Source organism: Dioscorea cayenensis, chromosome 9 (genome assembly GCF_009730915.1).
Source record: "Dioscorea cayenensis subsp. rotundata cultivar TDr96_F1 chromosome 9, TDr96_F1_v2_PseudoChromosome.rev07_lg8_w22 25.fasta, whole genome shotgun sequence".
NCBI classification, from domain to species: domain Eukaryota; kingdom Viridiplantae; phylum Streptophyta; class Magnoliopsida; order Dioscoreales; family Dioscoreaceae; genus Dioscorea; species Dioscorea cayenensis.
Window position 1 is genome coordinate 29,014,899 of NC_052479.1, and position 17,405 is coordinate 29,032,303.

Below are 17,405 nucleotides of genomic sequence, written 5' to 3' on the forward strand. Positions count from 1 at the left end.
AGAAGATGCATCAAAAATTTAAGAATTTAAAATTGGGTAACTATCACTGGTGGCCACAAATGTTTCGTAAAGATAACGCCACACACATACTGCTTTTTCTAGAATGACATACTACTAAACTTGTCTTTGGTCACACCTACTACCACAATTTCACTGTTTAAAAATAGCTTCCCATGAAAGTGGTGAGCGAGGTCCGACGCATTATCTATTTTTAAAAAGATCTTAGGTGGCATTCCACCCACCACCCTTTCTCCCGCCCTAACGCCACATTAGCCACCACGCCACCGAGAACCATCCCTAGCGTTTCGTTCATCAAATTAGGGCTAGGGCTAGGGCAACGTTCCCTCCTGCCAAACGACCCACCTTGTTCTCGCCCCAAGATGACTCCACTCTTTCTCTTGGTCGACTAGGCATCGCCTCCAAAGAATATTTGTGTGCTAATCCGACTAGAATCGAGAATGACTCCGACCAATCTCGAGCATTACTCGCCCACACTAGGGCATCACCATGGGTTTGATCTTGATTTGTTGGTTTAGAAGGCTTGTGAGATTGTCTGTAATGGAGTTTAGCACAGAGAGCTTGTAGGTTTAGAAGGCTCTGTGAGAATGCATGTAATGGAGTTTAGCATGTAGAGCTTGTAGGTTTAGAAGGCTTTGTGAAATGATTGTGAGATTGAAATTTAACTTTTATTTTTGAATGAATACTTGTGAGATTGGCGCTTTTACTTCATTTGTGTTATTGTGAGATATTGTGAGATTGTTTTTGAATTATTATTTCACTCATGGATTTGATATTGCTTTTTTGTCATTCTTCACATGAGAAATTTTTTTACTATACCAATTTACTTCATAAGAATTTGCATAATGGATTGCAAAAAAATACATGTTTTGCACCGCCAATACCAATTTACGCTTAAAAATTGCACAATATAAGTCCTGCAGTCTTATATGTATTGCATCATGGGTTACTAAAAATCGCAAACCGATTTCATCGAACTCGTAATAATTTAGCATAATACAAATATGCTTAGTTGATAAAAACTGGAATACAAATATATCGAAAACCTGGGAATAAATATGCATAATATAAATCTGTTGACAACAAAGTTCATCATTAACTCAAAATCTAAAGGACATTGACTCAAAATCCAGTGCTTACAACAAAGTTCATCATAACAAATGCAACAAATCCAACAAAATACATAACTGACAGTGCTTAAAAGAAATTTCATAACAAATCTAAAGGACATTGACTCAAAATAAAATGTTACTACTAGTTCACAAAGTTCATAATTTAAATATCAACAGAGTTTTCCATCATCAAAACATTCCATTTCCTTTCCACCATCCATGACTGAGGAAGAAGCCCTCATCTCTTATTGGAGATTGAGTTGGCATTGTGCAGTTGATCACATTTCCCATGTTAGCCACACTAATATGGGAAGACATGCTTATGCTGACATTTAATACTGACCCTTTGTTGGTAATTTGACTTGGTTGCCTTGTTTGAGACTGTAGGATGCCTAAGAGATCAGGGGGCTGACTTGGTGAATTGACAGCTGTAGTACTACCAATTAAGACATTTTCTAGATTGGCTGCCTGGTTGCTTCTTCTCTGTGAAGCAAACAAAGATGCAAATAAATTAATGCAACACAAACCAGCTTTCCATTATTTAATCGGTTATATATGAGAAAAATTACATAAGGTATTTTTCTATCTTTTTTTCGCCAACGCTGAAGGTGCAGTGTTCATGTGCATTCTCAATCCCCTGACATCATAAAAAACAGATTTAAATAACATTGATGATATTTAAAATCATTCAACTAATGCATTTGAACTCGAAATCGAACTAAATAACAAAATACATACTTTCTCATGATGCTTTTTGTTATGGCCGATTGCATGGCATACACTACACCTACCTTTGCTTAAACCCTTCCTATTAATTTTTTGTTTGCCTAACCTAGAAGGTATGGAATTGGATTTTGATGCCTTCAAAGCATTATCTATCTCTTCAGGTTCTTTTCTCCTTGTTGTTGCTTTCCTTCCCCTTTTTCTTCTCGTAATTGGCGGTGGGATCACTTGTGTACCATCATTTACATTTGGCCACATCTCTTCATTATTGGTGGGGTTTATGTAGTGATCATAGACCCAGCAGATATGTTGAAACTAAATAGGAATCATGCACATTCTTCCGTTGCCGATTATTTCCATAAATAGCACCGATTTCATGCGGGCAAGGCAAACCCGCTAAGTCCCATTTTCGCGACGCTGCAAGTTCTCGTCAATCATGTCTACAACAAAAGACCCTTCCACTCCTAAGGATCTCGCACTTTGGGGCCCACTAGAGAAGTCTGGGGTGTAGCACTGCCCATCTTCCTTCATCTTGTCTAGCTTCTTTTGGATCTTTGGTAATATGCGTCCCTTGTACTTCAACATTTGTTCCTTTTTTGTTTTCATTCTTCTCATTAGTTTCACCTTAATCATCTCAAGCATTGTGATGATTCTCTTATCCCTTGTATAAAGTATGTACTTGTTAATTTTTTCACAAGTATTATTGAGTAAGATGTCACACTTACTTGAGGTTGTGAACAACGGCCTAGTCCAACTTACATGAGTTCTATCTTCATGATCAAGCCATCTTCTTGCTTATGGACTCACCTTCTCTATTTCTCCAAGCCAATAGTTAAACCTTTGAATATACGTTGCCCTCGCAGCATTCCATAAAAAATCTTTTAGTGCTTTCCCTTTGAATTTCTCCCTGAAATTAGTATACATGTGCCGAACACAATTTCTGTGTTCAACATCTGGAAATATATCTTGAATAGCCCTTTTTAAACCCTGCAATTATAATTCAAAAATTAAATGACAGTTACTATCAATAGAAAATGTTTAAACATACAACTAACCTTTTGCCGGTCACTCATTATGATGAGATATCTGCTGTTCTAGATCTCCAAATCTTTCCTCAAAAGATTCATGAACCATGTCCAAGTATCTTTATTCTTAACCAACACTACTGCATAAGCAATGGGTAATATACAATCATTGGGGTCAATCTCGACTGCCTACAACCTGATCAGAATGCATCCTTTAAGGGCTTCAAATAGACATAAAACCCTTTGAAGACACCTTCATTCCTCCACAAAATTACTGTGCTACCTGGGTTGGTTTGCATGAGCTCAGCTGCATACTTGGTGAGGTTTGTGTATTGCTCACCCTCATTTCCATTGACCCACTTCATTGCCAAGTGTTTGCTTCTCCAAGCTTCATATGAGAAATTCATGGTCATCCTTAACTTGTTTAATTATGCCATTGCAGCTCCAATTTGGATCAGCCTTGAACTTGTCAAAATATTTAGTGGCAAGTCACCTTGAAGTTACATGAAAATTATTGAAGACCTTTCCACAGCTGTGATCAAGATTAGCATTCTTAATTTGCACTAATGGATTGTCTTTGCTCATGTGAGCTGCATAAATCCTGAAAGAACATTGTTTGTTGTGGCATGCATAGATCACTCTCTTTCTATCATTCTATGGGAACCATAGCTGAAATCTGTTCTTAATCCCCCAATTTCTACAAGCCCTCTTTAGTTGATCAAAACCCCCTAAAATACTAACCCAACCCTTTGTCACGCCCCCATCACGTACTGGTCCGCAGACAGATCGGTCAGCATCCACTCGGGACTGGGTCCCACTAGGGTGCTAGGGCCTCGATTTGACCTAATCAGAGTCAACCCTAACAAGCAAAATATAAACAGTAATACAGAAGCACAAATAGGATACTGGAAACTGAAATATTACAAGTACGGGCTTTAGCAACCCTACAGAACACAAAGACGAACCCAACAGTTTACAAAACATAAATACGGGCCGTAATACAAGCCTTTACACTCACGTAAAAGTGTACTACTGTAGATATCGATAATAAACGGAAAAATACACTCCCGCACACCCCCCGATCCTAGACTTGATCTTCTCCCTCGCAGAACGGAGTTCACAGAGTGTATGAGCCACAAGGGCCCAGAGAGGGGTCGCAGTAAACAATGTATAAAGCGTGATATTGCGTAATAATATATCATACTTTCATACGTAATACGTAAAACACACAGTAATACAAAAAAATAATCCAAAAAAATACGGAAAACACGCAGATTCAATCATGTACATCTCCCTCAAGCTACAACGTAAATCAACAACGTGAGGGTCGGATCATCGATCGCGAAGTCGGGAATGCAAACGTAATGTACAGTAATATCAACGTACCGGGTTGGATCTTCGATCGCACATGGGGGTAGCGCTACTACGTAAAAAACATGTGCACATGGCTAGGACTTACTCCTCCTAGTCAGGGCGAGCCGAGAATGGAGATGTACTAAAAACCGCTAAATACAAAAATACAGACAAAGAAAAATACTGTAATAAATGGAATAATTAAATAAATAAATAAACGACCAGAAGTAAATAAATAATTAAATAAAAATTACATAAAAAAATAATGAAATAACTTAAATATATAATAATTATCGAAATACGAGACTTGCGGGTGCAGAGCCTAGCCCGGCTCCGAGCTACAGTAGTCCGGGTTCACTCAAGTCCCGCGAACTAGGGCTCGCTACAAAAATCTAACCAACAAAAAGCTTTTACTTAGAATTAAGTCTTGGGCCGGGCCTACTACAACTAAGGCCCCGGAGGAAGAATTTACAATCATTGCAGGATAAGTCAACCACAACCAAATACCTATGTCTATAAATAATAACCTGATATGCAAGGTTCAAGGATGGAAATTAAAAATTCCAACTATCAAGTATACAACCCGAAAGTACATGACTATATAAATATTCACATAAGTGAGATAATCATAAAGCATGTTATCCATGCTTTCCGAAGCCACACACAAGTTCACGTAACCTATAGTTGAAGATATTTAAGCAAATAGAAATTTTAGAAAGCATGCTTACAAGTGCTTGTAAAGACTAGGTCTAGATGTTAAGCTAATACCAACAATGATCTACAACAAGGCACTTAGGGTCTAGAAGGCTTTAGATGATTAAAATATTAAAAGTCATGATCTCATGCAAAACCAAACTCACATGATGTCCAGCTTCAAACACAATTAAAGTTAAATTAAGGACAACCTATAGATGATTAAACCAATACAAGGCCAAACAACCCCAAGTTTAGACAAAGAGGATTCCAAACAAACTAAAGCATCAGGTTACTATAATCACAAATTAAATACACCACAAAATAATAAGCTATCAAGGCAAGATTACAAGAGGTCATGCTTAAACCAAGGTGTGAATAATATTAGCAACCTAAACCTAAAGGCTGCACACTCAAAGCTCCAAATTTACAAGCATGAAAGCTTTCCTTTAAATAGCTAAGCAAGGATCTAAAATCAACAACCAAGGTTTACTCTCACTTACAACATTCACATTGCTAAATCAAGGATTTAGATGACACGTGAACAATAACCCAAGAACTCAACTGAGTTTGCAAGTTTAACACCACAACAGGCTTACAACCATCTACTCAAATCAAGGAGTTTAAAACTAACAAAGCAATAGAACAGTCATGCTTTTCAACAAAATATAATCATCAAGAGGTTAAGGTCTCAAGCACTTCCATTTACATATACAAGATACAAATAAAAACATATACTCACAAAGCATGATTATCAAATGAAACTCTCTAAAGTTTAAGCATGTTGCAAAATAGATTAACCAAGCTGGACACAACAACACCAGTTAAGCTTCAAGGATGCAAGAAACTAAGCTTTAAGCTTACAAGAATTACAAACAAGATAAATATTCTTCTAAACCAAAAGGTTAAGGTGTAGGTCTCATCAAGGCAAGGAAACAACACAACAAACCCACAAGAACAGTCACAAACCACGCTTAGAAGAGGGATCTAACAAGAAGCTTCATCCACAAACACCCTAGATGCTAACCTGAAGCTTGATGAAGAAAGGAACGGTGAATCTTCAGCCTCCTTTGCCGCTGCCGAACCCAAGTGCTGCGGCTCTGAGATCCTCCTCACGGCTGGCCTTTTCAGTCCGAAGCTCAAAGGAAGGTTGCTACTTCTTCAGCCCAAACTCAAAGGATGGTTGCTATTTAGAGGAAGAAGAAGAAGAAGAAGAGGAAGAAGAAGAGTGTCTCTCCCATCAACCATGACAAGACCAAAAGCTTCACTGGGGAGGGAGCCACCGGGTGAGAAGCAAGGTTGCAAGATGTACAGGTGTCGAATCCCCATAAATAGTCAAACAACAAAGGGAAGTAAAAAAGTTTCTGGTCAACTTGGTCAACAAGGCCAAGGTTGAAAATATTACACCCTTAACCTTGGATTATACATCTCCTTCTCTTCATTAAACTCTACAAACCTAGTGTGACCATCATCATCTCAGATCCGTTCTCGTGAACAAGTCCCTCTAATTATCAACCGCGCACTCACTTTCTTCTCTAACAAGTCCTTATGTTATTGTGCTATTTTGAGGGAAAGATGGGATATCTCTGCTGCCTTTATTTTCACCATTTTGTTCATACAAAACCCACTGGAAGTCCTCATCACCGTAAGGAATATCATAGTCGAATCAATGAAGTCATCCTCCTCAATTGATGTTCATCTAGCACACCACTATTTAGCACATCTTCCATACTATACTTGTTGTAGTTTAATACAATTTCAATTGCTAATAAAAACAACAAAAGATTAACTTGGCATGTGGATCACAAGCAACAATAAATGAAAAACATTTAATTCTCTATTATTAAAATTGTTTTGGAAAATGTAGTACCAAAAAGAGATAACAATTTTTACAACAACAAGAAGAAGTTGCAAAACCAAGAAAAACAGAGAAAAACCTTAATAACAAAGATAGATAAATCATCGGGCTTTTGGGAAAAATAAAGAGATTTAATATAGCATAACGTAACTCACTGGGGGAAAAAAATCACTTTAGGGAAAATAAAGCTAATGTAAGAGATAACAAAATAATTCTAAACCAACTCAGATTATGGTCTCCATGACTTCAAAGAAGCAAGAATTTAAGCCTGATAGGAAAAAAGCTAATACTTGTTTAGTGTAAGAACACGAACACAATTCCAACATGATCCATGAGAAACTCACAAACTTATGTTAGCTGAGAAAATTAAGAAACATATAGTTCAGAGTTTGGATCCCTTGATGCAGATAAGATTAAAATGACAAGCCATGCTTGACAATTTGAATGTTTATATTTTTTCAATCATGAAGATGTTATACATGGCAAACTAATATATGCCAACAAATAATGAAGAAATAACTTCTAGTAATGAAAAAATTTAAAGAGTTCATTCTGGATTCATTCACATCCTTAATTCATAAGCCAAGGTTGGTGATTTAGCGAATTTGAATGGAAAACAAAACCAGGGGACATCAATCTGAAAACTAAATTAATGTTGTAAAACATAAATTCCAGGCTTTAGTGAATCATGTCTGTTGTCACTGAGATGTTTGTCACATTAGAAAGAGAAGCATCTTCCTTATGAGTACTATGACTAACAACGAAAACCTTGCCTTTCAAAATGTAAGTTCACCAACACAACCTCAACATAACACATAAAACTCATGCCTTTTTAGATAAAAAAAATCACTTTAGGGAAAATAAATTAAACTCTCATCTCCATCTCCAAAACTACTAATTCATTTATGGGAGTTCCAACCTTAAATTATGGAAACACAAGCCCACAAAACATAAAAACTAATATTAAACAACAATCAAACTAAAAAAAATAAAATGCAAAACCAATCAACCTAAAATCCCTAAATTACTACCTTCACCGGTGCTTTTACTTGGATTCTACCCGTGGTGTTGCTAGATCTGTTCAGAAGTCTACGTCGTGGAGATCACCGGACGAGAAGGGCTGATGGCGTGGAGAGGTAATATCAGATTGGGAGGAGAAATGGGGGCGCTCGGACAAGGGGCGCTCAGACAAGGGTTTAGGTCAGTGTGATCTTCGGGACATGAGAAGGGGTTGATGAACGAAATGGTAAAGTTCTCAGCTGAGTGGCTGGCTGACGTGGCAGTGGGCAGAGAGAGGGTGGTGAGGTGGAATGCCACCTAAGATCTTTTTTTTTAAAAGATAATACATATTAGACGCCACCTCAGCACTTTCGCTGAAAACAGTCCCCAATCATAAAATTGTGGCCATGAGTGTAATCGGAGATAAGTTTAGTGGCCATATCGATATAAAAACGTATGTGACACAAATATATACTTACTGAAAACATTTGTGGCTATCAGATGATACTTACCCATTTAAAAATTATATATAACTTTTATAAACAATTTATACAATAAATCTCATCATCATTATTATTACAAAAAAATATGGACAACCCATTGACCTGAGCGGGCAATGGAATATAAAGTATAAGCTTGGCGTAGCAAATTATTTTATATTTTATGTTTCAATAAACAACATATCATACAATATTTCATTTCATAACTAATGAACTAGTTTTGAGGTCAAATAAACTTACACAAACTAGGGTGTTTATGAGTTTATCTTAGAAATTATCTTAGAAAAACAGAATTATAAAAAAATTACACCACTAACTCTAGCAGCCGTTTGAGCTATTCAAGTAAAAAAATTTAAGTTTAAATTTATAAAATATCAGTAAAAATCTAGTAATACAATGATTTTAATACTTCTTTATTATTGGTTTATGACATATGGACCATGTAACTCAAAAAATATCGATGGGTCTAAAAAAAATTAATATTAGTGTATCGTGGTGATAAGGCATTTTCATGTGGAAGATGGGTGTTCAAATCCCATCCTGAAGCATGATGAATAGGGCCTTTTGTGGCGGGCACATGTACGATGAATCCTCTCGCACACAAGCACATGGTATATTCAATACACATCCAGTATCTATCATCGAGAGTGGCTTGCCCACTTACTTATTAAAAAAAATTATATATTTAATAATACAATGATTTTAATACTTTCATACTATTGATTTATGGATTATGTAACTTTAAAAATATCGTTGGGTCTATAAATAAAATAAACCAACATTAATGTAGTGTGGTGGTAAGACTATTCTATGCAGAAACTTGTTCAAATCTCATCTGAAGTAAAGTGAATAGAGCCTTTTGTGGTGGGTGCACGATGGCAACGGGTCGGGTCGGGTGCGGGTATTACCATATCCGTACCTGTACTCGATACCCCACTAATATACCCGAACCCGAACCCGACGGGTTTTAAAAACCCAAACCCACACCCGCATCCCGACGAGTGTCAGTACCATGCAGTATACCCGCCCTCGCCCCAATATTAAAAAAATATTAATAAAAAAATATTATTTTTTTATAAAAAAATAACTTAAAAAGTAATTATAATTTTTTTATAAAAATAAAAATAAAAATAAAAATTATTATATAATTATAAGACCAAACAAAAAAAGGAAAAAAATAAAAAAACCCTAAATTGTGAAGTGTAGAATATATATATATATATATATATATGTAGATATATATTATATAAATATTTTAGTAATTTTAATTTCGGGTCGGGTTCGGGTTCGGGTACGGGTCGGGTATTAGAATTCCCATACCCGCACCCGTTTCATACAAGTCGGGTTTACTCGAACCCGACCCGAAACCCGGTCAAATTGGGGTTTACCCGTCAAACTCGGATCGGGTCGGGTTAGGTCAAGTATGGGTATTATTGCCATCCCTAGGTGCACAGAGGATGAATCCTTTGTACACAAGGTGAGGACGGATGGTGTATTCAACACTGTTATCCATAGTAGCTTGCCCACTTATTTAATAAAAAAAAAAATTATATATTTTTAAAAAATTTGGTTGAGAAGTATAAATACGAATTCAAATTTCACGAGTGTTTTGGATTGAGCAATCGAGGGCTCATCGTTCATTTCGTTTCATTGGGCACCGAAATCGTCGCATCTGAGATCGATCCAGAGATGGAAGAGGAGACGAAGATCAAGGCTGAGGAGGAGGAGGAGGAGGAGGAGGACGACGACGAAGCGGCGGCATTGGCCTTCGATGACGATGCTTCGTCGCCGGTGGTGGAAGAGGTGACGCATGGACGAGGTTCACTGAATGAGAAGCATTTGCTGGAGAATCGATGGACGTTTTGGTTCGATAATCCATCTGGGAAATCAAGGCAGGTGGCGTGGGGTAGCACCATTCGCCCTATTCACACCTTCTCCACTGTTGAGGATTTCTGGGGGTATGGTGATTTTTTGATCTTTGCTCTATTGTTGTGCTTGTTATTCATTGAAACAATTAGGATCTGATTTGGTTTTTGTTTGAGCTCTTGATTAGAAGATGATTCTAATGGTGTTTGATTTTGAGATGCAAACATAGCTGCAGGATTAATTTTGTTTGATTTTGATTGGATTCTTGCCTTGTTTGGTTCTTTCATGTGAGAAATTTTAGGATATTTTTTTTTTATTTTGTGTGTTTTGATTCTTAGTGATTAGTGATTGATGTTTGAGAGTGTATCTGGATTGGTTGCTGTAAAAAACATGGTTTTTTTGGGGAAGTTAAAATGGCATGAATTGTGCCACAGTGAAAGGGTGCTGTGAAGTGATGTAATGAAGAGGTATTGGAGTAAAGGGACGCAATGAAGTGGTGTGATATTTAAGGGAAGACTTTTGAATTTCCTTCATTATTGCATAAGTTTAGTTGGTTGATGATGAGAAATGATCAGTAATTTTTTTTTTTTTAGTTAAAGTAATTGAAGGAGAACAAGATAGTGGAATGAAGTCTGGACTGTGAAAATGAAAAATAAGTTCTATAAAATGAGGATCAAATCAAAAAGTGTGCAGGTTGAGGGTTTCAGTATTGATTTATAGAAAGAGGAGTGCATGTTGAGGATCTAGGAAAAAAATTTTTAATATGGTGAACTTCTTTAGAAAATGGTGTTGTATTTAAGAATTCAATATTTATAACTAAATTATTCTGTATATTTGAAGTTTATCCACTCTATGATGCACTATTTTAGAACTTTTATAGCAAACATGAGATATATCAAGTGCAATGCTTATCCCACACACTAAATACATTCAAAGATTCACTTTAGATGTAGATAGATGGGTTAAAATGCTCATAAAGTCATGCTTCTTAAGGCACCTTAGTATTACTTTGTAAATATTTTTGATAACCTGTCATCAAATCTGTAGATAAAATGGTTTTTTTTTTTTTTAATAAAAAAAAGATGATTCTCGTGTTAAATGGAGTCTGCAGTACAAGAGGTTTACTTGAGTAGCAGAGTTGCATCAGCTTACTAGTGAACTTGGTGGTACTTAATCTTTCTGGAGAATATGTTATTTTTCACATAAAGGTTTGTATCACTCATCACACCAATATTGGTGCATCTGGTACCCGTAATATTTGATGATAATGCATTCTATACTCATAAGCTTATAAATCCTAGCCTGTCATCATGCATCCATCCTTTCAAGTATCTTTCCATCCTCTTCATATTGCTTAACGGTCATAATTAGTCTGTCAACCTGGCTTATATTGTTTAACTTGCCTTTTTTGTTTTTCATGTATTTCTACTTAGGTTCATTAGTTAGATTTATGGCCCATCCTGACTGCTGAAAATTTTAGATCTTTTCTTTCCTTTTTGTGGCATGTATTTCTTTAGTTGCACCATGATTGAGCCTTCTGTTGTAACTTTTGTTTAAATAACAAATAACATAATCATTACTTTCCAGTGTGTACAACAATGTGCGTCGCCCAAGCAAGCTGGTTGTGGGAGCAGACTTTCATTGTTTCAAATATGGCATAGAGCCCAAATGGGAGGATCCAACCTGTGCCCGTGGAGGAAAATGGACCATAAGCTGCCCTAAGGGAAAAGCTGATAGCTGGTGGCTGTACACAGTGTGTTTCTGATCTATCTTTTTGTTCTCTTTTCCTTTCTCTGAGCAAGTAGTATGCTTCTAGTCTAATGGAAATTCATGTTCAGAATTAATGCTAAAAACTATACATTTTTTTAACTTATCCCCTTTTTTGTTTTCACTAGTTGCTGGCAATGATTGGAGAGCAGTTTGAGTATGGTGATTATATATGCGGAGTAGTAGTTAATGTACGAGCGAAACAGGAAAAGATTTCTTTATGGACACAAAATGGTTCAGATGAAGTTGCTCAGGTAAACAGCAATTGTTTTATAGTTTTGGTTCTCCAATCAACCTAAACATTTCTTTATTGTTATATGTAGTCAATTTTAATGCTCTGATTTTATTTGGTGTTGTTTTCACTGATTCTTAGCATAATTCCATGTTCCATTTCATGCTTGTATAGAAGGAAATAATATCATCCTTCAGAATTTCAGTAATAGATACTTCAAAATGCAATAAGTGTGTGATACACTGCACAATCACCAGGCAAACGGATATTGTGAAAAACTTAGTTCTACTCATCCATGCCAACATCTTCCATACTGTTCACCTGCTATTAACTTAAGCAAAAGTGTCATATTGTGAGCTGCAATCATCTTATATCAGCATTGTGTTTTTTTCAAGTCTAGCTTGTGGATGTGACAAGCTGTTTAACCTAATTCTCTTTCAATTGGGTTCTCTCTTTTGAGAACAGACTAAATCATCTCAATCCAATTAGGTTTGGATCTTGCCAATTTGAATAAATTGACAAATCAATGATGTCCCAGCATGTTTATTTTCTCACAAAGGCTTGAACTTTAGCCATGTTTGGGTCAATGGAAATTCCAAGAAAGACAAGAAAACAGTTGAGACAAACTGACTAAATTACTGTTTCTTGTTCGTTATTTAATATCTTCATGACTTAATTTCTTTTTTTCAGGCAAGCATTGGCAAACAGTGGAAGGAGTTCCTTGACTACAAGGAAAACATTGGTTTTATTCTTCATGTGAGTTTATATTTTCTATGTGGGAACCCTTATTGTGAGAAACATGCATCTTTTGTAACATTTGATGATTCCTTTTTTTCAGGATGATGCAAAGAAGCATGATAGGGTTTTTGCGAAAGAGTCGATATCAGGTATGATTTTTTTCTAATGCTTGCAGTTGACAAAAGCCTGCTGATATCTTATGTTCGGATTTCTGATTGAGTAACCAAAATTTAGGTTTTCACCTCATAGAAGCTAACAAGTGATGTTTTTTCTAGTCTTTACTTCTTATCTTATGTGAATGTGATCCTTTGGGCTTTTTTTTGGGGGCTCAACACAAAGCGTTGTTTCTTTTCTCTCTGTAGTTTCTCAAAATTTTGATTGACAAGAATAACTTGTTGAAGTTGAAGCAAATTCTTTTATTTATAATTTTATTTTAGATTTCAAGTCTTTATTCATCTTTGTTGAGGTTTGTTTTGATTATTAATATAAAAGACACTGTTCATTTTGATCCTCAAATCAAAAATATATTCATTTTAACTCTTGAAGTTCACAAATTTTTTTGCTTTGGCTATTCCAATCCAATATGGACTCATATAAATGTAATTTAGCTCATAAATATGTTAAATATTAGATGTCTAGTAGTGTTTGTTGTCAAGAATATAAATTTGTGTAATTGAATAATCAAAATGATATATATATATATATATATATTATGATATTGCACCAACCGATAGGCATTTACTGTGTGGGGATATATATTAATAAATCTATATCATTGAGATGTAATGTTAACATCATGGGGCACATATTCAATGGTTTGATCTAATAAACCATGGTGTATTAAAAATGAATGAGTGTAGCTAGAATATAATCCGGGAATAGAAATCAAAGATAATATAATTCAAAACTTGTTTATAAAAAGTGTTATTTCCAGTTCTGAAAGACTATAATCAAGAAAGTTTTATGCATAAATAGATTCATCTTGTAAAGTTGCAGAAGTAACTAAACAGTTTCAGAGCAAAAATATGAAGTTTGACAATATTATTATTAGGAAGTTTCACAGATATTTTTTTCTTCTTAAATGATTAAATAATAATTTTGCAATATGCACTCTAAAAAGCAATAATGTATCACACGCTTCTAAAAGACAAAATTAAGAAATCCTACAGACCAGAGTCCAGACAAACTGTTCCAATTTGAAGTTTCATACATAGTCACTAGTGTGATTTCAATGCAAAAAAATAAAAGAACAAATCAAAGACTAAAAACATGGATAATTAAGCTAACAATTATAACAAACAAGCATAATTTCGATGATTGGAAACAGATACAAAACTCTGCTAAGTATGCGATAATTGTTTAATATTTTCCCCTGATAATCTCAAAACTGGATGAGTGTTGGCACCAAAGCAATGTGGTTTCACAGCGGATACAACTTACATTAGTTTTTGCTCACTAGGCCTTGAGAGGAAAGAAGCCGCAATGCTTGGTTTGCATTCTTGAGAACCGCAGATGACCTTGCAACCTGTGTTTTTCGCCTCTTCAAAAATTCCAGAGAGTTTTTTGAGCACTCCGCCGAAGGGATGTCCTTCAAAAGTACAGTATCGGGTCTGGAAAATAAGACAAGATGCTAAGAAATAGGTAAAAAAAAAAAAGAGACCATTCCGACGCTGAGATGAAAGGGGTAGAGTGCACACCCAGAATTTTTTTGCCTCCTCTTTCTTTTGGTTGGCTTCTGGTGAGTGTCTTCTTCAGAATCTGATGAAAAGACTACCCTGCATATGAAACCACCAATGTTTGCATTAATAATAATACACGATAAGAAGAACACTGTTTAGATTGTTGTGAAGTAGTTACATATGTGCATTTTTTCACTGCTTTGTTTGTTCAGTATAAATCATGATGAAAGTATTGGCGGCACCTTAAATAGGTGGAAATAATAGCATCTGCACTTTTTTAGAATGAGGAACAAACTTTTGCATCAATATTAATCTAAGTATTGAAATAAAACAAATGAAAGCGGTTTGGCTATTGGCACACAAAACTGGCTTCTATTTAAAATGATTAAACAAATAATATAAAATAAATGATCTATTTGAACTATAGTGACCCCACGAATTCGTGAGTGTTCATGTGTCCAAATATAATTTGCGACTACTTAAAAGCAACTTGAGTAGGTGATTTGGAAGAAATAAAATAAGATGATGATATTTGCAGATATCTCAAAATCGAGAAACAAAATGAAAAAAACACGATACTCATACATGAGGCAACAGAACATACTTTTCACGAGCAGCTAGGAGACTGACAATGTTACTCGGAAGCATTCCTGGTATATTAAGCGGTTCTGGTTGTTCTTCGGTTTTTGAAACTTTAGGGACATTCTCTTCGGTTGGTTTTTCTTTAGTTCTTCTTTGAGCCCATTGTCTCCTCCTCTCTTTCCCTTCATGAGCCTCCCTACAAAAAGGAGTTTAGCATTTACAGTGAACTCATATTACCAACACTACTTAGACATCAAGATAACTCTAAAACGTATAACTTGAGAACAGATATGATCCTCGCACCAGGAATAAGCTATAACATTTAAAGAACCCGGCTAATATTAATGAAAGTCTAGAGCTTGAACTTTCACTTGTTTTACCACATCAATGAAAAATACGGGGCAAGGCATAAGATATGGTCAAATTATATAAGCGGAACTTCATGAAGATTTAGAAATGGTCATCGTAGGAAGTATGAGAGGCCTTGCCTGAGGAAGCAACAAAAACCTAGACTTGGATAGCTTCCTTCTAGCAAGAACATACATACAAAATTTGAGACTTATAACAAAATACAATTATAGTTAAGCTATGGTTGAAAATAAAAATAGCAATATCTTCGTTGACATACACGATACATAGACGAAAAGCAATCAAAGGGTAGGTAACAAATTGGCAAGACAGATTTGCAAACAAATATTATTGTCAAAATCAAAAAATAAAATTTTTTTTTTATGCAGTACACAAAACATAAATTCTTGCGGGCAGACTTTACCGTAGTTTATTTTCTTTTTGGACTTTCTTTATTTCTTCATATTGCCTAATGCTCTGCAAATCATCAAAAGTAAAACAACGCGTTAAAATTTGATCACCTTACACAAATTCTCTTCAAGCAAGCACTGATTGAATGAAGAGCTAGAAATTGGGTATAATATAGAAAGAGCATCATCATATTTAATATTACATTTTGCGAGACAATCAATTCACTATCGGAAGAGTTTAAGTAGTCATAAAGTCATGGAATTGCTCTATAAACCAATCTAAATCACTACACAAATCAAACTCTTGGCATTGAAAACAATAACATTGCACATACAAAACCAAAATCAAAGAAAAAACATCAAAGTAACCAAAAACCCTAAATTCCAAAAAAAAACAATGCATTTACACCAAAATAGTATCATATAATCGCCTAAAAAAAACCAAAATCACTACACAAATCAAACAGTTGGCATTGAAAACAATAAAATTACGCATATAAAACGAAAATCAATACAAAAAAAATAAAAATAAACATACTCTAAAACCCTAAATCCCTAAAAACCAAACAATCCCCAATGGAAACAATAACATTATGCAATTAAACTAAAACCAATCCCAATACCATCAAAACCTAAATCCCTAGAAAAACCACCAAAAGTTATAACAAATTACAGATATATAGGTCACAATGGCCTTTGATTCTCAATGGAACTGAGAACATCGGAGGAATGACGAACAAACCTGCTCCGCCGTGACCTCCTCCGGCGAGTCGGAATCGGAATCGTTCTCCATCGTCGGCTCCTCCAGCTTACGGCGGCCAACACAAGTCTTCTCTTATGAGCTTTGAAGCCGTTCTCGGGATGGAATTCTGACCGTTAGATCAAAGATCTTAGGTAGGAGAACTTTTTGGACACGTGCGATGCACGTGACAGTAAATTTGACAGTAAAAGATCAAAGTCTTTGTAAAATATTGTTTTAACCATTTTTACACTTCAAATTTTTACACAAGTCTTCTCTTATGAGCTTTGAAGCCGTTCTCCAATTGAAATATATGGATAATTTTAAAGTTATTAGTTTACTTTTTATGGCTTGCGTAATAATATTTTACAAAGTAGGTTTTCCAAATAGTTTTTCCTTGTGGATGCCAAGTTGGTATCTATATCAGTATCCACATTATTCTTTCTCTCTATTTTTTTTTTATTCTAAAGTAAGACTTCAATTTTTCTTTGCCATTTAAATCATAAATCTAAACCTTTAATCTTAAACCGTAAACTAGAAACTCGTTCCCTCAACTCTAAATTGTAATTAAGGTGCAAACCTTCATTGCAATATATTGTCTAAGGTTTATGATTTAGGATTAAGGGTTTAGGGTTTAGGTTTTAAAATTTAAGGAATATGGTTTTATAATATTGGGGTTTAAAATTTTAGAGTTTTAGATTGGTTTTATAATGTTTTATAATGTTTTATAATTTTTTAGAGTTGAGGGATTTATATAGTTTGA

The 17,405-nt window shown here is 35.2% G+C and overlaps 2 protein-coding genes across 2 annotated transcripts; one reads left to right on the top strand and one right to left on the bottom strand.

The window, feature by feature from the left end:
• Positions 1 to 9,936: 9,936 nt before the first annotated feature.
• Positions 9,937 to 13,147, top strand: LOC120268646 (eukaryotic translation initiation factor 4E-1-like). The gene is made up of 6 exons (XM_039275956.1): positions 9,937 to 10,239; positions 11,735 to 11,900; positions 12,043 to 12,168; positions 12,837 to 12,902; positions 12,985 to 13,033; positions 13,119 to 13,147. Exons 1-6 carry the CDS (start codon positions 9,971 to 9,973, stop codon positions 13,145 to 13,147), a joined length of 705 nt encoding a protein of 234 aa, XP_039131890.1. The 5' UTR covers positions 9,937 to 9,970.
• Positions 13,148 to 14,154: 1,007 nt separating this feature from the next.
• Positions 14,155 to 16,773, bottom strand: LOC120269180. Its single transcript, XM_039276510.1, has 5 exons — positions 16,646 to 16,773; positions 15,918 to 15,970; positions 15,168 to 15,341; positions 14,582 to 14,659; positions 14,155 to 14,494 (listed from the first exon to the last, which is right to left on the bottom strand). Exons 1-5 carry the CDS (start codon positions 16,694 to 16,696, stop codon positions 14,326 to 14,328), a joined length of 525 nt encoding a protein of 174 aa, XP_039132444.1. The 5' UTR covers positions 16,697 to 16,773; the 3' UTR covers positions 14,155 to 14,325.
• Positions 16,774 to 17,405: the final 632 nt, after the last annotated feature.

Bases quoted from the DNA above. Each gene is read 5' to 3' on its own strand.
- LOC120269180 (XM_039276510.1), bottom strand. From the start codon at position 16,696: ATGGAGAACGATTCCGATTCCGACTCGCCGGAGGAGGTCACGGCGGAG. The intron at 15,342-15,917 runs GTAAAGTCTGCC...TCCTTTTTGTAG, and splicing joins CAAAAAGAAAATAAACTACG to GGAGGCTCATGAAGGGAAAG. The intron at 14,495-14,581 runs GTGTGCACTCTA...CTTATTTTCCAG, and splicing joins AGGAGGCAAAAAAATTCTGG to ACCCGATACTGTACTTTTGA.
- LOC120268646 (XM_039275956.1), top strand. From the start codon at position 9,971: ATGGAAGAGGAGACGAAGATCAAGGCTGAGGAGGAGGAGGAGGAGGAG. The intron at 10,240-11,734 runs GTATGGTGATTT...ATTACTTTCCAG, and splicing joins ACTGTTGAGGATTTCTGGGG to TGTGTACAACAATGTGCGTC. The intron at 11,901-12,042 runs GTGTGTTTCTGA...TGTTTTCACTAG, and splicing joins ATAGCTGGTGGCTGTACACA to TTGCTGGCAATGATTGGAGA.